This window comes from Pungitius pungitius, chromosome 6, assembly GCF_949316345.1.
Source record: "Pungitius pungitius chromosome 6, fPunPun2.1, whole genome shotgun sequence".
NCBI lineage: Eukaryota > Metazoa > Chordata > Actinopteri > Perciformes > Gasterosteidae > Pungitius > Pungitius pungitius.
In genome coordinates, this window is record NC_084905.1 from 16,894,321 (window position 1) to 16,916,653 (window position 22,333).

Consider the following 22,333-nt stretch of genomic DNA (forward strand, 5'->3'; position numbering starts at 1 on the left):
GTGGGTCGCGACCCACTAGTCGTTTTTAGTGGGTCGCGGGCCGTTGCATGGGAAAATAAAAATTAAATAAAAAAATTTGAAGGGACTTTTTCTAATGCAGCGGAGTGTCGGGTTTTTTTGCCGGCTCGTCCGTCCATGTTTTCAGTTGGCGCCGCAAAGACAACCGCTCGCAGACAACCCCCCCCCCCCCCTCCCGTCGACATCGCTAGCAACCCCCAGTTGACAGATCGATTTGGGTCGTGGCTTGTCATTAAGGGGTGATGGTGGGTCCCGGAGCCAGACCAGTTGAGAACCACTGGACTAGACGACTCCCGGTCTATTTAGGAGTGAGACGGGAGCGAGTGCAGAAGGACGGAGAAACCTGTGAGAATAAAACTATATTCAAAACGGTGGACAAGAGTCCGTCTGTCATTCCGATCCCCCACAAACCCAGCGGTTACAATCCTATTGACAGTAATGTGTTGTAACCACCAAAATATGCAGGAACTTCCCCTGATTGTGAGACAATGAGAACAGGAAATTCGATTTTTTAAACATTATTTTTTAACATAAATTAGCAGAGGTGTGGACTCGAGTCAGACTCGAGTCATGAATTTTGGACTTGAACACCGATGACTCGTGACTTGGACTCGAGCCTTTTGACTCGAGAAGACTTGCTACTTCCCATGAAATCTGGGGGAAACATTTTCACACCAAGCTCTGTTTATCTGCATCTGTCAAAAAATGTACGCCACCTGTATGCAGAGAGCGAGCGCTGCCTGCACGACATCCAATCACTGCAGTCCATTTGACCGTATCAACGAGACAGCTCATTCATGGTTACAAAAATCGGGATTTTTGAACCCGGATTCAGACTCCGATGGAAATCCTGGCCAACATTATGTCAACGTCCGTTTTAAAGTAGTGTAATGAGCTGAGGTAAAGTCACTCTCACAGGGAATTCAGTATAGTGTATTAATGTATCCATCTATCTATTGACCTATCCATCGATATCTAGAAACAGCGCCACCAGCCCAATGGCACCTGGTTGTGGTTGAAAACGGTATTGCACCTGATTGACGTTGTGCGTGCACAACTGATGAGAATTCCATTCCAGACAAGGTGACGTTTGAAAACATAACAGACAAATCTATTGGCTTGTATCACCTTAACACTTAAACAGTGGTATAATGAGCCCTGTGGCTGGGCCAAATGTCATCTAGTCTGTGGGCCATCTTGCCGATCAGCACAGAAACGGATGCCATCGACTTTTTTATGAATATGTCTTGATAAGTCCTAATACATGTGTATTTACACAGTGGTTTGGGTGATTACCCACAATGCCATGGGGCAGCTTTAGCCTCTTTCAGACCAAAAATTCAAACAACTTGAAAACTAAAGCAATTTCAAGTTGGTAAACGGCGTCTGGGACGTTACCAAGCAGAGGGCAGCCTCCCAAGACCTCAAAATAGCCTGAAAATATCAGTGACCGCCATAACTGAACCAACTATTGCGTAGATGTGCCTTAAATACCTCTGGAATTCTTGCTCTAATCATAGTGGTATATCTGATGTTCCATGGTGTCAGACGGGGAAAGGCAGGGGAAAGAATGGGGTGTTTCAAAGCCTAATGAGCTGATACTGTTGGAAGCTATACCAATCTTTTTACATCCTGTGTTGTACTTACTCTTGGTACAAGCGTTTGCCTGTAACATCATGTTTCTGGTCCTTTCTTATTACATGTTTCATGCTGTTTTAAACTTGTAATCATTCTAATTGTTCTACTTTCTTTACACTGAGCTGCCAGTTTTAACACTGGACATTGCCTCTTTTTTCAATTGAATATAGCCTAAAATCAAAAGAATCACACTATTATCCAAACGGTGCACTCAAGGAGCGAAACTCAGCCCAGATTTGCACCACTACAAGCCCAATGTCAGCCTCCTCACACTCAGTTATCACTTAACATTTTGGCTGACCGGCCGCTGGGGCTTTAGTGGTTTTCCACAGTTACCAGCCACTCAGCCATTTCGTTAGCCGCAATTATTGTTGTTGGGAAATTTTGTTGAATTGAATTAAGACTTTTGCTGTGTGTAAAACGCCTTTGGTGTAAATACATATGCAACTCCTTAAGACAAAGACAACAACAGTACTTTATTGCATACAACTGGTGCCGGGATATTTTGTTGTCCGTTCAGTCCAGGGGTGTCCAAACCTTTTGCAGAGATCCAAATTTGATAAAGTGAGGATGCCCTGGGGTAAAATAGTTCATTCTGACATTTCTTTAACCACAAAGGAAATATCCTGACAACGAAATAAACAGATGTCTCTGCCTCTCCTTTTAGTTCTCCCAATGGCAATTGAAAGATACCACTACACCCACAGAAGAAAAGTCTCTCACATCCAATTTTACTTTAGATTAACCCTCAAAATATGATTTAAAACAATGTAAATACAAGTTTAACAATCTTATCAGGGTTACTCTCACAGGGAATTCAGTATAGTGTATTAATGTATCCATCTATCTATTGACCTATCCATCGATATCTAGAAACAGCGCCACCAGCCCAATGGCACCTGGTTGTGGTTGAAAACGGTATTGCACCTGATTGACGTTGTGCGTGCACAACTGATGAGAATTCCATTCCAGACAAGGTGACGTTTGAAAACATAACAGACAAATCTATTGGCTTGTATCACCTTAACACTTAAACAGTGGTATAATGAGCCCTGTGGCTGGGCCAAATGTCATCTAGTCTGTGGGCCATCTTGCCGATCAGCACAGAAACGGATGCCATCGACTTTTTTATGAATATGTCTTGATAAGTCCTAATACATGTGTATTTACACAGTGGTTTGGGTGATTACCCACAACGCCATGGGGCAGCTTTAGCCTCTTTCAGACCAAAAATTCAAACAACTTGAAAACTAAAGCAATTTCAAGTTGGTAAACGGCGTCTGGGACGTTACCAAGCAGAGGGCAGCCTCCCAAGACCTCAAAATAGCCTGAAAATATCAGTGACCGCCATAACTGAACCAACTATTGCGTAGATGTGCCTTAAATACCTCTGGAATTCTTGCTCTAATCAGAGCGGTATATCTGATGTTCCATGGTGTCAGACGGGGAAAGGCAGGGGAAAAAATGGGGTGTTTCAAAGCCTAATGAGCTGATACTGTTGGAAGCTATACCAATCTTTTTACATCCTGTGTTGTACTTACTCTTGGTACAAGCGTTTGCCGGTAACATCATGTTTCTGGTCCTTTCTTATTACATGTTTCATGCTGTTTTAAACTTGTAATCATTCTAATTGTTCTACTTTCTTTACACTGAGCTGCCAGTTTTAACACTGGACATTGCCTCTTTTTTCAATTGAATATAGCCTAAAATCAAAAGAATCACACTATTACCACTACAAGCACAATGTCAGCCTCCTCACACTCAGTTATCACTTAACATTTTGGCTGACCGGCCGCTGGGGCTTTAGTGGTTTTCCAAAGTTACCAGCCACTCAGCCATTTCGTTAGTCGCAATTATTGTTGTTGGGAAATTTTGTTGAATTGAATTAAGAATTTTGCTGTGTGTATGTACCCCTGTATACATACATAAAAGGAGCTTTACCAAGTATGTAAAACGACTTTGGTGTAAATACATATGCAACTCATTAAGACAAAGACAACAACAGTACTTTATTGCGTACAACTGGTGCCGGGGTATTTTGTTGTCCGTTTAGTCCAGGGGTGTCCAAACCTTTTGCAGAGTGCCAAATTTGATAAAGTGAGGATGCCCTGGGGTCAATAGTTCATTCTGACATTTCATTAACCACAAAGGTTACATAAAACTACACACTGTTATGAAACCACTTGCATTGTCACAATTGCCTTAATTTCCAAATGACTGTAACCAAATATAAGCCACTCAGGAAGACGTGATCAACTCTAAAAACACAATTCAGCCAGATCACATTGAACAAACTGTAGAATAACTTACATTTCAATGAGTGAAATATCTTTGCCTCGTGAACATTTTAAACAGTAATGCAAAGTGGTAAAAGCAACAGTTTGTGTCATATCTACATAACATCAACAGTTATAACCAAATCTTATTCAAGAGTTTAATACAATAAGTGCCTTAAGTCCAAGTGCATTCGTCTGCTGTAGGCCTTTTACTGTAATTGTGACAGATGTCACCATTCAAAAAACTCGATTAGAGATATATCAAGGAACAGATATCTTGCTGACACTAATGAGAAGTGTGGTACTGAGATCGAGATTTCAGTAAAGTGACAAGGTCCGGCTTGAGGACAGTGGTTGAGATGCGTAAAATGTCACGCAAGTGGGAGTCATTCATCCTTGAGCTCAAATCGGTTCTTGTTTAAGTGCATGACTGAGAACGTTTGCTTCCACAAATATGCGGAGACGAATAAGCTCAGCATTTCCTTGGCAAGTGAGCGCATTTCTGGGAACCTGCTTTTGTCCGGCTGCCGGTAAAAGTCAACAAGATAAAAACTGCTGGTGTTTTCCGCGGCACGCATTGTCACACTGCAGCTCAAGGAGCTCCAGCTGCAGCCCATGGAGGAGCATCATCGGGGTTCTCGGAGAAGGCGAGAAAAGAAAAGTAACATGTCATTTTCAATAACTGCAAAGTCCCGAAAGCGTTTGTTTCTAATCCGAAACAACTAAGCTACGTTAAGCAAAAGAAGCGCACGCTCGCCTTGTCGCGATCGGCGTGTTCTGCTCACGTCACCATTACCGTCACCTACTTCACTGTGCCCTGACCTTATAAGTCGCTAATTTGGGCCCTTTGCGGCTACTTCCGTTGTGGCCGAGCGTTTAGCACCACGACACTCACTTGCAAGCCTCACTACGCATGCGCAGTAGGGACGCAGGTTCGAGGTCGCAGGTTCGGTTCCCACAGGCACACGTCACGTGGTGTCAGCTCTCTGCTCCCGTTCGTGATATCGGCAGACTGTCCCGTGCGCAATGATTCTCGTCTTTCCCTCCAATTTCTTGTACAGTCCAAGGGATCCGTTCTTTGTAATATTATTCACTCTTTAAGCAAAAGAAGCGCACGCTCGCCTTGTCGCGATCGGCGTGCTCACGTCACCATTACCGTCACCTACTTCACTGTGCCCTGACCCTATAAGTCGCTAATTTGAGCCCTTTGCGGCTACTTCCGTTGTGGCCGAGCGGTTAGCACCACGACACTCACTTGCAAGCCTCACTACGCATGCGCAGTAGGGACGCAGGTTCGAGGTCGTAGGTTCGGTTCCCACAGGCACACGTCACGTGGTGTCAGCTCTGCTCCCGTTCGTGATTGCTGGTATCGGGAGACTGTCCCGTGCGCAATGATTCTCGTCTTTCCCACCAATTTCTTGTACAGTCCAACGGGTCAAATATCCATTTCCTTGGCTGAGCGTCTTTGTAATATTATTCGTCACTTTTTAAACCTTTGTAATATGGACCTACACAGACACCCTACAGGTCGTCCTGATAAAGATCCTTCACCACTTTACGCATGCAGCTTCACTCTGATTAGCGGCATCTGATAAATCAATAAGGTGTCTGGATGGTAAATTTCATTGTTACAGAACATAATGCTGAGCCATAGATTACAAGGTAGGAGCATGCTGTTTGGCTCTGATTATAAACTTGACTCTGAATATATAAAATAACAGTGGTTCATTTCCAACAATGAACCTGATAAAAACATATGGGAGTTGTCAATCATGTCTCTTTCCTGCAACTTTCTCTACAATATTAGTTCTAACTATCAAATTTCCCACTCAATGTCCATATTTGGCCCATTTAATTGACAATTTTGCAATGCATTACATAAAATGGGGATTTTTAAGGATGATCAAACTGGATGCAGCAGACACGAGATATCTTGATGTTTTGCTATGTGTCAAACTCCAAAACCACTCAAATCCCATAATGCAACTCGATAGACGTTGACAGTAGATGAATCATTATAAAAGCGTTTTCATAGGCTGAATAGTGATACCATAATCAGTCAATAATCTTCATGTGTACAATCAGTAAATTCCCCCTTAACAAAAAGTGAACTTTTGTCAAAATGAACAAGAAAACACAACAATGTTTTACAGTGAAAACCTTTATTAAGTGTTAATATATTCTAAAGGAATCTCATTAGTCTAAGTTAACCTCCTCAATATTTGATCATTTTTTGGTATCTATAGATTATCTATTTACACAGGAACATATCCACAGGTGATGCTGGGACAGCCTTTACTAATCCAACACCAGAGGAAATCACTCCTCGGCCACATTAGTCATTATACATAATACTCCATCATGTTACCCTGTAAGTCCCAACAAAACAAAGCGAAAAAGGGAGTCAAAAAGTCAAAGAGAAAATCAAAAAGAGAAAACTAGACAAAAAGAGAGAGGCAGACAGCTATCCAGCAGGACCGTTGTGTGTCAGCCTGGCGTATTGGTTCTTTAAGCCAACTGTTGCACACCAACACTCACAGATGTGCATGCACGTACACTCACTCAGACATGCCCACAGACCTGCTTACTCTCTCTTTCTCTCTCTCTCTCTCTCTCTCTCTCTCACACACACACATACACACACTCATGCACATACAGAGGTACCCCCACACAGCAGCATAAAAGTCCTGCAGCACACAGTCCTAATAGCCTCCGTCACAGTGTAGATACCACAGGCTATAAAATACTATATTTCTTCTCAAACTGAAGCGCTGTGCAAACTTAGCTAGCAGGGCATGGAACAGTTAAAATTCCTAAAACATCTTTAATATCCACTGTACATACTTTTAAACTCCTTTTAGATACATGTTTTTTTCTCTTTTGGATGACCATATTCTTATAAAATATCTTAAATATATATTTTGTTCTTCTAGTAGTTGAAGAGGAACAAAGGGGTGTTTGAGCAAAGAAAAAAACTAAAACTTTCATTGTCAAACTCCACATATGAAACACAACAGATTTACGTCCACCCGATATTATCTAAAAGTGAGCAGTTTCTTCTTTTCACAAATAAAACATGACACACATTCTGACGGTGGTACACACGGCTAAGTGTTAACATAGTTTAATACTTGTAATTACAGAGTATGCTGATGTTTTGCTCGAATGTACTGTGCGTGTGTTGAGTTGTGTTTGTGCATATGAGTGAGTTGTCGGCGCGTGTGTGTGTGTGTGTTTGTATCTGTGCTCATATATTGCAGGTGTACAATGTAAACCCTGTGCCTATTTGGGTAGGTAGTGGGTAGTCCATACATTTCCCAACAGAATAACAGTCTCTGCCCATGCCATGGTGTATTCAATGTTACCGAAGGGTTAGACAGATTGGGATAAAAGTGCATTGGGCTCCATCTAAATGCTGGGGATGATTTAGGGACTGCAAGCAAAATGTATGGGCTTTCATGGCAAGCTACGCTGGGGTTTCTGGCAGGAAATTGTGAAAGGCAGGCTGGCTGTTTCCAAAGTATTGCTTTCCTCCACAGACTGGGAGGGTTGACTGGTACTTCATGAAAACAGAAATTTAGGAACCTTGAAGGGAGAGAGAGTTGCAAGTTTAAAGCACTTTAGTATAACTTTAAACATAATGCTCCTTCAAACTCTTCCAAATCTAATCTAATGTAATTTATGTCTGCAGATATAATGCATTTGATTACATTTCTGTTTCCGTTTTATGATACTTTAAAAAGTAAAGTATTGTACCATTCTCCACTACATTTACTTGTAAGTTATAGACTAGTCAGATTATGATTTTACATTTTTCATTGATGATAAACTCATAGATTGTAAAAGATTATTTTAAATTAGGCAGTCAAAAGTTATTAGAATTAATAAGCTAACGGCATTAAAATGCATCTGATGTATTTACATTACACTGCACATTAATATTAGACATTAAGACCAATGTGCATGCCGGCTTACGTAATGCCATCGATGGACATGATCAGATTTCATGTTGATTGTGCCCTGTCCTGACTTACCTAAAGATTTTGTTAGGCGTTGCCTCCCTCTGCAAAAACAAAAAAACAGAGTAAAACATAAAAATGCCACAACAGGTTTTCAAGGTCATGCTATTATTAGCCTCCCACTTTCACACATTGCCACAAGCATCCATCCCTCACTATGACTGGTTATGTTGCACACAGACACTAGTAGATGGCACCAGGGATGAGCTGATCGCTAAAAGACTGAAGCTCTCCAAAGAATCAGAAATGGTACATCAGTAAAAGGGGGAGGCGGTTTATTGACTGCTGAGACTACAGATGATCCCGTTTTGAGTTTAGATATTGTCTCCCTCTCTCATTTCTGTCATTTAACGGTAGTTTAAGATGAGATAAATAAAATTACACTCATCTCATTTTTAGAGCTTATGAGACCCTGTAAATGACATTGAAGGCCTCACCCACAGGTGATCCAACACGACACCATGAGGACGTTACATGTTTACTTCTATCATATCAAGACAGTCATACTCAAAGCGTCTTCTACCACTCTAGAACATCGCCTTTTCTGTCCTTCATTTTGACTCGTTCGCCATTCTTTTTATTTATTGGGCTGTTGGGTGGTCATGCCGGTCCAGTTACTTACTATAAACTGCGGTACACATACAAACTAATCCAATTTCCCACCGGGAGACATAGTTGTTCTGGACCCTGCCTCTACACAATATTTCATACGTGTGACAGTAAAGCATATAGGGCCTTTACCATGACTAAATCATTACATCCCTGATCTATCAGTAAACTACTTTCTATATAAAAACATTTGGAAAGCATGATTTGGTTGTTGTTAATACAGAGTATATTCTTAAATCAAGCTTTTAAGTAATCTCTTTTAATTTAAGTATGATTTAACCAGCCAACTATGGCAGAATTTGCCATGACAGTGCAGTTTTTGAGTGAATAAATCATTTTGAGTCCCAACATGTTCCTCAAGTGTTGCTCTGGACTCAGCTCTGAAACAGTGCACAAGAGATGACTGAATTCCCCAAAGGAGATCAATAAAATAGCACATTCAATCCGATTGGAAAGGACATTCTCACCTTTGCTCTCAGCCAACAGCTCTTCGGTCATGAGTCCGTCCTGCCGGTTCCCCAGGACGAAGGCCAGGAAGGACAGGATGAGAGCGTCCAGGATGCCCATAATAGCCAAGATGTAGGCCCAACGCACCGAACAGGCTCCCAGGCTGTACTTGTCCGTCTGCTCTCCGCACATCCGCCGAATCTCGTCACTGTCCCAACCATCAGGATAGATCATGCAACCCAGCACCAGACAGACACCTAGTGAGAGGCAGAGGTGGGGGGGGGGTTAAAGAGGGAAAAGCGAGATTGCAAACATTAGGACGTAATGTGGGTAAAAGAACGGGGAGCGGAACAAAAGGTGCGAGCAGAACGCAAATGAGTTTGAGGAGGAAAGTGCAGTGTAATAAATGGATCATCGAGGATAATGAGACTTTCAGGGGAAATGAAGGATACAGAGGTACATGGCCAATTACTCTTTTTGCTGTCTTCTATTGCATTTATCATTTGTTTTTTTTCCCACTGCATTAGTAGAGCAGTAAACATCCACGGCAGCAGTCAGAGCCAGACGTAAAAGAAACAAGTTATTAGAGCAAAATAGCTGTTGAAAATCCCTAAAAAACGGCTAGGGATTTACTCACATAGTTAACTGTTTTTAACATTTTTTGCTGTCTGTCAACTTATTGGATTATAAATTGTGGTAATATTAGATTTTACTCTCCGATTTTTCTCAGTTTTTGGCCACAGGATGAAATCCCTCTAAAGAGAAATGTGGGTCTCTCTAAGAAATATTCTCTAAGGTAAAGCAGAATAGTGCGAGAAAAAATAAAGCCCATGAAAGCTCTTGATGCCTTTTTTCTTTAGATTTTCAACTAAGCTATCTTCATTCTCAGTTTTTGCCCCAGGGGTAAAATCTCGCTCTCTCATCTTCATTTAGATTAGGTTCTCCTTTGAGGTGATGTTGCAGCAGAACTGAAGATGACCTGGAAAAAGAAGCTGACTGCACAATTATCGCCCATGCATTGCACATCATTAATAGAGTAATGCTCCCCAGGCTGTTTGTTTGTAAACTGGATTTTGGATTTTTTAATTTATTCTAGTCTGCTAATCATGTAATCGGCATCTTTAAGGGCCTGCACGTTGGTCATATGTGTGTTTATTTAACTTACTTATTATTTGTCATCTTCTTTAGAGCTTCTGCAAAGTCTTACAACCAAAACTGAGAATAATATACTCTTTTTTTATGAATACACAATCAGCCAACACATACGCATTAAAACACCCACACCCTGCAGTTTTCTACAGTTACACTGCCATCTTTAACAGTGCTGAGAGACATCGGGGAGGTGCCGAGAGACGTCTTGATGAAAGGAAGTAAAAATTACAGAGCATCAGAGCAATACACGCTGCAGTCAAATTGCATACTTAACCCAGCAGAGAATCCCCTCAACTCCTCTTCTACCCCCCCCCCCCACAGCAGGTCAAGGACTTATTCAGGCTCAGGTGCACACAAAGCAGAGCACCGCAGTGAAATGTTCTACTTTCAGTATTTCTATCAGGGCTGTGTATTTGCGAGATTTTGACGGACTGATTTATGATTCAATAGATGATGCAAGATATTGAGATACTCAAAAAGAAGAGGCTGCATTTTATTCATCATATTATAAACACCCTTATTCCCTACAGCTAATCAAAATTCGGTATCAATACAGTCCCGTAAAACATAATGATACATTTCTTAATATTTTTCATCCCCAATTTCCACGCTATTCGGCACAGAAAACTGTACAGAGTCACAGGTCAACGTCTACCTGCGTCACATGAAATCAGATCAGTGGGCCTGTTTGCCTGTGGCAAGTCTCCGGTGACAGAGGCGTCGATTGAGTCTAAAGAGGCTGCAGAGCGGCTCCTGATTCAATACATCACATAACTGTGGAAGTGAAGTGAATCACCTATTAACTAATCAGACTGCAGCTAATAATCTTCTGGTTTGTCTTGCAGTCACTCATCGACTAATGAGCCTGTTTGTTCCCAGCACCGACAGCATTATCTTTACTTCATCCGTCCCCTTTATTCTGTGTTAGGAGAGGCTAACTTGGTACTTGGTGAAACACAAGGTCAAAGAATATCCACGATTATTTTCAACTTCATCCGCGACGAACAGATACAAGGGGATTTCTAATCTGTGTAGCCTAATCTTTATTGGCAACTGTTCCACAGTGCCAGGGTTTAAACAGAATGAACTGACCTGCAAAATAAATCTGGGCTGCATTTAAATTATGAATGAATTATTTACTAAATCAGCAGTTCCTTAGCAACATTTCCTTGGAGTCGTATTTCTGTTGAATGTGTGTCCAATATTCATTCTATTTTATTCTATTTTAGCTTTTAGCTTTTTTGTCTCCCAGGGGAAACATATGTCTCTTCTGCTGCTAAATAATCCACTATGTTCACCAGTTACTTTCTAACTGAGTACGTAATGTAGGCCTTTAGTGTTTCTTTTTTATATCATTGAAAGAAACATTTTTCACAGTATGAAACTTTTTTCCCCGTTTTCATTTCATACATTGTTTTTACAACAACAGAGACAATTTTTGAAATGATCTGCATTGGATTGTTGGGCTTTTTTTTAGAATCATAAGTCAAACCCAATCGTGGGCAAAGGCTGGCTTTCACAGCAGTGAGGACTATAACATATCAGACAAATCAGATATAATGATGGTGATAGAAGTGACTTTGATGCAGCTCTTTGAGAGGGAGCTGTCCACCCTGAGATGGTTCTTAAAGCTGAACTATAAGGCGGCAGCTGTGCTCCAGTGGCAATACGAGCAATCACGAATAGTGGTGTGGACGACTGAGACTCTACCATCCGTGCTTCTCCAAACAGCAGCAAAGCTAAGCAGATCATCGGGTTTTGTGGAACAGCTTTCACTCAACAGAGCGAGTGACACGGCAGACCAATTTCCATTTGATATTTTATGTGTCAATCCACTTTTGTTTTCCCTTTCCCCTCAGGATGCATCTACTACGAAGTTAACCAGATCCTTTTGGGTGTGTCCTTCATGGACATCTTCAACGCCATGGTGAATATTACACTGAAAGTCAGAAGGAGAGAAAAGAGGCGCACGGAGGTCTGGGGCAGTTGAGAGAGAGTGAGAGAAAGAAGAAGAAATGAATTCGACGAATGCGAGCATCGTGAGACGGAGACGAAGGAGAGCGAGATATAAAAGACTCAAGGAAGAAGCTGTCACCGTCATGAATGCCATACCCCACGCCTGTTACTGCGGAAAGAAATCTCAGGGGGGACGCAAAGGCCGGGATTAGGCCACATATGCTGCTCCTGTTCCCAGAAACGAAACATGTCCCCTGTACACGCTGTTACAGTAAGCCTGGAGTGGACTAATCCAGAACCGCACAATGCAAGCCAGAAGGCCCGTTCCAGCATCCACTTACATAACAGGGAGCATAATCAAAACTAGAGCACCTTACAGCATACACACACGTTAATAACACAAGCCTCTCAGATGTACACAGGGAATCAAAAATAAGTAAATTCCATATAGTGCATGGTGCATTTGTTAAAATACCAATTGGGAAATACTACTGTCTGGTTAGAGTATAAAAATCAACATAAATACAAAATGTCAACCAATGCTAAATAAATGTATTACAGAATGTATTCAGCAATAACTCATAACAATGAGAATCTTTTATATGCAGTATTGATGGGTCAATTGTGTTTTCTATTGCCACAGATAACAGGCCAAACATGGCTCTGTTTATCAGGTAATCACAAAAACACAATAATTTTGTTAATCTTGGTCTCTCACAGTTGAAAAAGTTGGCAAGATCATTGATTTTGTGTCAAAAACACCTACAACAAAAGAAAGAGGTTAATTATGAAGCAGTTGTTGTCCCTCATTACAGTCATTCTGGTAATTGTAATAAATCAGAGACCATCCTGAAGGTACATTAGGAAGTTGGAGGGAATATAATGGCCTTGTAGGTGCTAACAGATACATTAGGGTGTGTTAAAAACCAAAATGTTGCTTGGAATGGCAGATCTGGGACACTCAAAGTTAAGTATTCCCAAGTAAACATTTTCTCATCATCTTCTGGCATCAAAGTTTCTTCACCCACTCACACTGCAGAGGGGCAGAACCTCATGCTGCATTAATAAATGGTGTGCTCCAAATCCTGACAACAGAAATAGCAGCACACCCGACCGAACGCGGCTGTCAGTAGGAACCAAGACGAGACATTAACGGACGACATTCGCCACCAGCAATTACCCGGCACCCAGCTAACGTCATCAATGCAAAAATTATTATTTCACAAAGAGACAACTAAATCCCTGACAGAATGACAAAATGCACACTGTAATCTCTCTTCATAATTTGCTAGTATAGGTGACTGGACCTCCAATGTGACCAAGAAAGAAAGAAGTCACGTCTACTGTACACTGCATTTGGGGTTTCTCCATAGCATCTGGCTCATGTTTTACAAAAACACTGTCGGTGCAGTTGCAATTTCGCTAAGTGTGCTTCAGCGTGTCATTGATTGCACTGGGTGGCAGATGGAAACAGAGTTATTTTCATCACTTACTCATCTGCGGTGCATCCAAGCAGCCATGAAAAGGGATTTGGGTTTTTGTAACTCGTGCAGGCTTTTGTAGATCACATTTTCTCCTCTCTAGCTGCGGCCAATGAATTATGCATACACACGTCCCATACTGATCTCAGAATGCATGTGGATCCTGGTCCTGCATAAACACGCACAGATATACTGGTAACCACTGGTAAAACACACACGGTGGCTAAAATGCTGAGCATCGTCTGCCCTATTTGTCACAGTAGCATGAAGGCTCAGAAAGGACAATCGTTTGCTTTAATGCAACAGCTAACGTTACATTCCTTGGATGATTCGATTAGCAAAGCACAGCAAGAGATAAGCACGGCAAGAAGCTGTTGGGAGCGGGAGAAGAAGCCTAAAGTTTGAATGACTAAAAGCTTGGTTCGGCAGGTTTTAACAGTTGGATGTCAAACCAAAATATTTTACCTTGCTGGTGATTTTTTTTTTCAAAGCCTAGCAGATGCTGGACCTTCTTGCAAGCACTTGAACGCATCAAGTGTGACAATTATCTCCTACAGAGCTGCAGGACGTGCGTTTACATTTGTACTTTTCCCTCACTTCTTGGTATTTATGACCAAAACGATACACATTTTTGTTTTTCCTTAACTGGTTGAATTAAAAATCACCATTTTCACCAAAACCTTAAGCGGGTCTTGATCACTAAAATAAAATATCAGTACCAAAGGACCTGAGCCAATTGGCAGTCATCACATTTTAATATTAGACTTTAGGAATTTGCCTGCTGTCCTTATATAACAAATGATCTCTTTATAAATGTAGAAGTTACATTATTTTTGTATTATTCTGCTATCAAGGGAGCCTTCTTTTCTATGCTAAATTCTAAAATGATTCACGTACTATGGCTCCCCAGTTTTTCTGGTATTCTTCAGTCGTTGCAGTTTTGTGTTTGCTTTGTATTATAGCCGTCTAAAATCATTTCTGTAATTGCCTTTCCTCGTCTAATTATCATAGCTCAATAAAGAAAATAAGGTCCCTACTTCACCTAGAGAGATACTTCTGTGAGATTTACAAGGTCCAAGGAGAGGGCGTAAAATGAGACTGATTAATCTAATCTTTCCCATGGCCAGTCCGTCTCTAACGAAGCGTGGGCCGCACACACCCACTCTCCAAACTCTCACTATTACAATAGGGAATGATACGCGGCAAGAATTACGTCTTTGGAAATATCATTTTCTTGGCTTGATACAAAACAATGACACAAAAAAAACTTAAAACTTGAGAAATGTCTCAGTCCGTGATGTGAAAACTGGTTGCTAAGATACACCTCCATCTGTCTGTTTGGCTCATCCATTGGTCTCGCCGAACTGTCACATATTTCATGATGTGTCGTCTTTCCGTGACTGATAATGTCCACACACACACACACACACACACACACCGTCCGGTGAGATGGCGCCTCACTGTTACACCATCGATTGAAGTCGGTGTTAGAAAAAGGAGAACAAGCTGCAAATGCCTCCGGGAGAAGCAGAACGTGGAGCACGAGGCACACGGTGTGCTCTGAAATGATCGAGCGACTACATCTCAAGTGATATAAGGCCCGACACGCCAGTGCCTCGTCGATAAATGTAGCACCTCGGGTCAAAGCAGAAGCGGGGATGCGAAGGTAGAGGGTGGAGGAAGGGGGAAAAGAAAGGATTTGAAGGGTGGGGGGTGCAGTGTAAACCGCAGCGAGCAGGCTGGGGTGGAGGCTTATGTAATAGTTCCAGATGCCAACTGTACCTTCACAGAGGATTAAGATTGGCAATGGGGCTCAAAAGAGATCTTTTGAATTATGAAAGTACCACCGGTACAGAGGCGACGGAGGCAAATAGCTGCAGCCGGGGCGGTGCTTTCTCAGGGAAGCACCAATGATGTAGCAACGTGAAAAATGCCAAAGTAAGAAAAGAAATGTATTACGTAAGATTTCCTAAATGCTCCCTCCAGACAGAGCCTTCTAACATAATGATCGAGACCTTTGATGTTCTTCTGACCGACTGTATTTAAAATCCAGGAAATGACAAGTGAGCATCGTGTTCGATTGGGAAAGTGGGTGGAACTATAAAAACAGAATGAAATGTATATCGTAATTAAATGTGCTACGCACGTCACACGGGAACAAGTGCATTACTGTCACTATAGGATAGTTTTTTTCGTACAGGTCACCTTGTCCTTTGCCTTCTCATCTCATCCCTCCGCCCTGCGGAATAAATCAAAATCTTTCCCCTTTCTTTCTTCGATCACATGGATTAACTCAAATCTATAGGAGTCGGTGTGACGGGTTGGCTGGTTATTCAGGGTTTACACAGTGTGTGGCTCAGTCATCATCATTGACCCCAACGGGTTGATGTCCAAAAACATCCTCTCGGGCTCCTTAAGAGAAAACAACTGCTCTGCGGTAAAGCAGCAGCACACTTGAAGAGCCGTAGTAAGTGATTACTGGAAAGAAAACACATGGACATTACGTGCTGTAAATTAGCTTGAGTTCGTACGGGTGTGTGTCGATCATCCATCCTCTCCTCCTGTTGCATGAAGAATGTTGTGTCCTAATCAGACGCTTCAACAGGCTCTGTGCTGTTCTCCTTACAAAAAGGAGTGAAGGGCTGTTAACGCAGGTGATTTAAAAAACGAGATGAGAGATAAAAGGGAGACAAGCACTCAAGACGGAAAAAGAGCAAAGGAAAGCCCCAGTAATGAGTATGTACTCAGCTGATCATTACCATCTAGCCTGCTGGGACGATGCGTGTGTGGGTTAGTGTACAGGGGACAGTTCTGCATCCAGTTGATTGGATCCACAAAAATAAATGAAAGGGTACCGGGTCAGCACATTCTGTTTCAGTGCTGCTCTGAAAAAGACCCGGCAAGAATACGGATGGGTTCTCATTCTCAGTATTTCTCTGCAAAGCACTAATCAACCTAATAACAGAGCACAACGCTCTCCCCCTCCTGTTATTTCAAAATCTGGCGTTGCACACGTCAGCCCCCGCTGGGTGTCTCACTTGCTGTGCTGCAGGGAGACATTTACCTCGAACGTCGTAGATGCAGCAACACGAGTGACTGGATGCATCAAACTCTTTCCCAACGTGACCAGCAAAACATTCAATGCTTTCACAAGAGGGGCCTCTTGTCACAGAGTGCAGCGCTGGTGCAGCATTCATGAGGGTTTCAGGATAGGGTCGATTCATACGTTGGAACAATTCACAATACATAGAGCGTAGAGCGCACACTTATGAATTGGGGATTTAATCTGGAATTGAAAGGCGTCAAAGAGCAATACGACCATTATTTTTTCATTTGCTGAAAATGGAGAATGCTAGTTGATCGCTTTTATTAGTTTCACTAGAATTATAAATTAATTTAACCCCATTACATTGCTTTCTTGAACCTGAAAATGAACATTGAGCAGTAAACAGTTGAGGCTCAGCTATGATCGGTCGAGTCAACTGAAGAGGCAAAAACTCATATAAGGATGAATGACAATAGAGCTGCAAAAGTGGTTAAAAAAAAGAGTCCCATAAAGCTCCTAGTAAATATAGAACATCTCATAGCCTTTTGTTGGTTTCCTACTTTGGGATTATAGTAATTATGGACAAACAGTGATTCATCAAATGCATTATTTTCTGCATTTTATTGAAAATTGGTTTAATTTATATGCTAATTTCTGCTATAGAATAATACGTTTTTTGTCATTGCCAAGTTGAGGAATTTGTTTTTCAACAAAGACGCTTTGTTGGCAAAAAAAAGTTAATTAAGCCCCAGGCACTGACGGTCATGTAATAACAGGCAGACAAAGGAAGCGAAAGAATTGAATATCGCACTGTAGCGTGAAAACATACACAAGAAACAAAAGGCAGAAGTAACACCGTCACCCTTTTCCTCAGACAGGCTCAGGAAAGTCACATAGGTTTCCATACGAAGGGCTCACTTGCAGCATTAACTCTGGAGACCTGCTGCAGGGTGAAGTGCAGCTGCACCACCCTCCTCCTCCTCTGCATTCAACTGGGCTAACGCTCGGCTCCGAACAAGCCTCTCGGCTAATGGACCACAGGAGCCCTCCAGAGAAAAACCGATACGGGAACGTAGTGAGAAAGAAGGAGGTGACCTGTAGGATCGATCAGCGTGTCTTCTCTCGTCTGTACTACGGCTCTCTTTCCACAGACCTCAGACTTCTATGTTATCTCAGTTATTTTTCCTCTGTATTTTCATGTCTTTTGTTTCCCACTGTCAGCCAATACAGGTTTAAGCTTGTCCTGATTTTCCATTATCCACATTTTTCGAATAAAACTAAATGCTCTATTTGCTGTCTTACAACACTGTTAGTATACATATTCACTCATATTAATACAATTAAAAGAACTTCTTTTCTTTACAAAGGGAAAGACACATGTCTTATAGTTTCAGTTTAAATGCTGAATGAGTGCAGTTGTTCATTTCCTAAGATCAGTCCAAGATCAGTAGTAAGTTACAAGTTATATATTATATTCTGGTTTGGATCTAAACCAACTAGTCAATTAATTAGCTGTTTACTTTTTTGATAATTATAGTTATATTCTAACGCCAGCTCCTCACTTGTGAGGGATGTGTCTTGTGTGAGAATATCAATATTTTAAAGCATGAAACCCCTCATTTCATAAAATCAATATATCCAAAAGTCGCCCATCAGATGGTATGTAAATGGATTTTTACACTGAAATTGTCTGACAAAAAATAGGCACCTGACCCTAAACATCTTGTTTTTTCACAGGTATGACTCAAATGTTTTGGAGAAGAAATTTGAATCCTACAAATATAGAAAAAAGGCTGGTAGACGTCATAGCATAGCAGAGGATGCAGACGGGGTAAAAAAAACAGAAAAGTAATTAGAGTTGACCTCAGTCTACTTGTTTATTGGCGTGCAGACCCCGGAAAATCTGCGGCTACAAGACAGAAAGGAGGGAGAGAGAAACGCAACAACGCCATTAAGAGGAAAGAGGAGGACCACAGCAGGATTGAGTGAAAGGAAAATGTAGGAAAAGAGAGTTGAATTGTAAACCAGACGAGGTCAAAATAAGATGCACAGAAAGATGAAATTGTGTGGAAGTAACAGAAAGAGATAAGGGAAAGGATCTCGTGCATCTTGCTGAGCTCGGCTGGACGGGGAAAAAAAACTCGCGCTCACATCTGCATCTCGTGGACAGAGCAGATGCACAGACGGAAATAGCTCTGTTTAGGTATAAGAAACATGCAATTCCATCTGAGGCAGGATGGACACCGGAGCGTTCCCTTTTTTCTTTGGCTGAGGAAGACATGTCGGGTTCAAAGGTTTTTCTGGTGCTTTGCTTTCTCATCAAAGATTCAGCCTTTTCTTTTCACCTGAGCGTCACAGAACGCCTTTTCCTGGAGATTGTTACTACTTGCTCTCGCAGGCAGATTCGGGGATAGGTGCTCTTTGTGACTGTTCGAATACCTTTTCTGGTACGCAACCCTCTGCACTCAGCCCAAGGGGATTTGTGTTAGCTGCTGCTGAGTGTAGCGTCATTTAAATTATATATATTGGGCCCCGCATGCACAAAGGCCAATATCGGTAATGGGCCTGTGTAGGGTATCGGAGATGATTGGGATTCAATTGAATTGTATTTGTATACCATATGAATTACATACTGAAAATTAAATTGCTATTTAAGTTTTTTCCATTTTGTTTCTTCATAAAAAAAGCATCAATACCGAGTTGCTGCCGTAGTTTCATTCATTCATATGTATGTATCAAAGAAAGCTGTTAAAGTAAAGCCTGTTGCCTTAAACATAAAGGAATGACCCTGAGTGAGTGAGGCATACTGCTTATGAAATAAACTGGCTCTCAAATCGGTTTATCTGCACCAATCAGTGCATCGCTATACTGTACGTTGCCAACAGATATGACCTTGATATTGAGTCTGTGTATCGGAAAAAAACCACTTGATTCAGTGAGGCATGGTGTGGTTATATGCGGTTCTTCATACAATACAATGTTTGAATAAAGATGGAGAAAGAACCATGTGGATAAAAATTTAGCCTTTCTATGAGGAAACAACATTGGTGTTCATTGGGTTGAGAGGAGATGTTGCATCATCCTCTGTTGCTAATTAAAGTGGCTTCTCATTCTCTTTTTCTCCCTATAACATTGATGATTTGTACCTCTGTATCAAAAATATCAGCTTGACATGACATTGGGCCACCTGTCCTCCAGAGTGAAGGCAGCGGGAGTTTAACCTTCAGCAGTTAGACAGCGCCTGCGTCCCTCATTAAGCGCCCCCTGCGCCGGCTTGCTGTGGTCAGGGTCTCTTCTCCCGGCTTTCCCTTTCATCTCTCAGCAACAGTAGCACAAAGCCCGGAGGTCTCCTCATTAAACAGGATTATTGCATTAATTCAGCCCCAACATAGCACACTAAGCTGGAGCTTGTCCAAATATCTCCCCCCCCCCAACTAATTTGTTTTTGTTGCCAGGAGGAAGCCGACTGCTTCAACCACTGGGTTCAGGTGTGCAGACGCGATGTTTGGCAACGAGTCCTTTCAGGTGATGGAGGCCTCCGTTCGCACTGGATGACAACGGGTCACAGTTACGGGAACAAAATGCAGACAACAGCTGAGCCACTGACCTTCATTGCATTTCAACACCCCCGGAACGACTGACTCTATCACAAAAACACAATCGCACACAGCTGCTGGCAGATACACTGGAAGTCAAATAAAGAAGTGATAATATCATTCATGGCTTTATTGTAGCTATGCCTTTTCTTTGCTACAAAACAAGTCTCATCATCAATGAAGTGCATATCTGATGTGATAACGTCTAAAAACATCTTCAAACATCTGGAACATCATTTTTCACCCAGAATGAAATTAGCTTTTTCAGAGGTTTCATCTGTGAACTTAAATTGTGGTTATACATTTAGAGAAAGCTTTATGATGATTTACAAAATAAACTCAAGATACCAATGGTTCTGTACTGATGAATAAAGACAAAATGCATGTTCCCTAATCTTTCCAAATGGACCCACCACAATTCACTGGACTGGAAAAAGAACTGTTCACAAACCAATATTTGCATCATTGGTTTGTTATGTATACTGATCTAATACAGTAGTGTGAATACTTTTAATTAACCATCATCACGCAACGGATTGAGAGGTGGATGTAAAACTGCAAAAAAACGTAACAAAGTAAGTGATTTGAAAAATGACTTAATTACAATATAGTTAATATGGCTTGGTGACTTCATTGCCAACACCTGTTCTGTATATTAAAGAGCGGGCATAATTAACCTGTTTTTCCTCTCAAAGGGGAAAAATTATCAATGTTTTCAGTTACTTATATCAATAATATTTGTGAACACTGGTATAATGGCTTTTAATTTAGAAATCTGTATCTTTAACCAGCAATACACTCAGCAACCCTTCATCACCATGGACAGCACTGTTTGATCCTGGACGCTGTCTGCATAGCTCCTCTATTTGGCTGCAAACCACTGACAACTCATTGATCTAATTAAATGATCAACCACCAGTTCAAAGCTTTCCAAAACGTGTCGTGCCAAAGACCTTATCAGAAAGAAACACTTCGGATGGGATCGCTTGAGATAACATTTGAGATATTAATAACATAAGCCTGTGCACAACCTGCTTTTTTTGCAGCTGGGAGAGTAACAAGTTAAATGTCATCATATCCATGCCCCCCACCCCTCGCCCAGCCCCTCCTGTCCCGCTTTAGGTGCTACTGAAAGCCACTTACCCGATAACGCCTGCATCCAACCGCAGATCTTGTACACGGTGGAGGTGCTGAGGAGGAAGAAGAGGCTGAAGCAGCCGATGCAGGCCCACACCAGCATCATGGACATTCCGACGAAGAAGGAGGCGGCCTTGAACGCGGTGGAGGGGATAGCGGCAAACTCGGTGAAGGTGCCCTGGCAGGCCAGTTCCCTGGCGATGCCGTCCCCGACGCAGTAGTGGAAAAGGCCGAAGTAGCCGGCCTGCGGCGTGTCCATGCCATCCCCGATCCAGTAGGGCTGAGAGAAGATGGTCACGTTAACGATGCCGAACAGGATGGTGAAAATGGCCCATAGAAGTCCGATGACACGCGAGTTGCGGACGTAATTGGTCTGGTACAATTTCGCGGCTTCTGCAGACGGTAGCATTGATGCGGCGGATCCAGGTATCATTTTACGGAAAAACCCGAGGGCTTAAACGAGCGTCGCGATCCGTCCGAGTGCGGAGCGAGGACTTTGCATGTATTGCACGAACCGTTCTCACAGAATCATCCCTCCGGGAAAAAAAGAGATGCGTGCGGCTGCAACACGGCAACGTCCGTCAGGCGCGACCGACTCAGTGACGTCGCGTCCTAAAAAGCCATGGCGGTGAAAAGGGAAGCAGGGAGCCCAAAGTGGAGCACTCGCAACACAACACCCCTGTGTGTGACCGACAACTCTGCGAAACTCAACGGCACAGCGGCAGAGAACAAGCCCCCCCCCCCCCTCCTCCTCCCTCCCCTTCCTCCTCCTCTGGATCCGTGCGCAGCGCTGCCGCACCGTGTCGCCCGCGGACCACAGAATGCAAGATGTTTAGTGTTTGACCGTATGTGCTTATACAATTTAATATAAATATAATAACCATTAACACAAAAATATGACCCCCCCCCCCCTCCACACACACATACACTTGACGATCATTAAAGGGGAATTTATTCT

At 42.2% G+C, this 22,333-nt stretch overlaps 1 protein-coding gene across 1 annotated transcript; it reads right to left on the minus strand.

Moving 5' to 3' along the window:
- Positions 1-6,074: 6,074 nt before the first annotated feature.
- Positions 6,075-22,120, minus strand: LOC119196476 (LHFPL tetraspan subfamily member 3 protein-like). The gene is made up of 4 exons (XM_037452200.2): positions 21,382-22,120; positions 9,028-9,264; positions 7,967-7,995; positions 6,075-7,517 (listed from the first exon to the last, which is right to left on the minus strand). The coding sequence occupies exons 1-3, from the start codon at positions 21,806-21,808 to the stop codon at positions 7,979-7,981; spliced, it is 681 nt and encodes a 226-aa protein (XP_037308097.1). The 5' UTR covers positions 21,809-22,120; the 3' UTR covers positions 6,075-7,517; positions 7,967-7,978.
- Positions 22,121-22,333: the final 213 nt, after the last annotated feature.

Coding starts and splice junctions, on each gene's coding strand:
- LOC119196476 (XM_037452200.2), bottom strand. CDS start 21,808: ATGATACCTGGATCCGCCGCATCAATGCTACCGTCTGCAGAAGCCGCG. Junction 9,265..21,381: donor TTGGATGCAGGCGTTATCGG/GTAAGTGGCTTT, acceptor GCCTCTCACTAG/GTGTCTGTCTGGTGCTGGGT.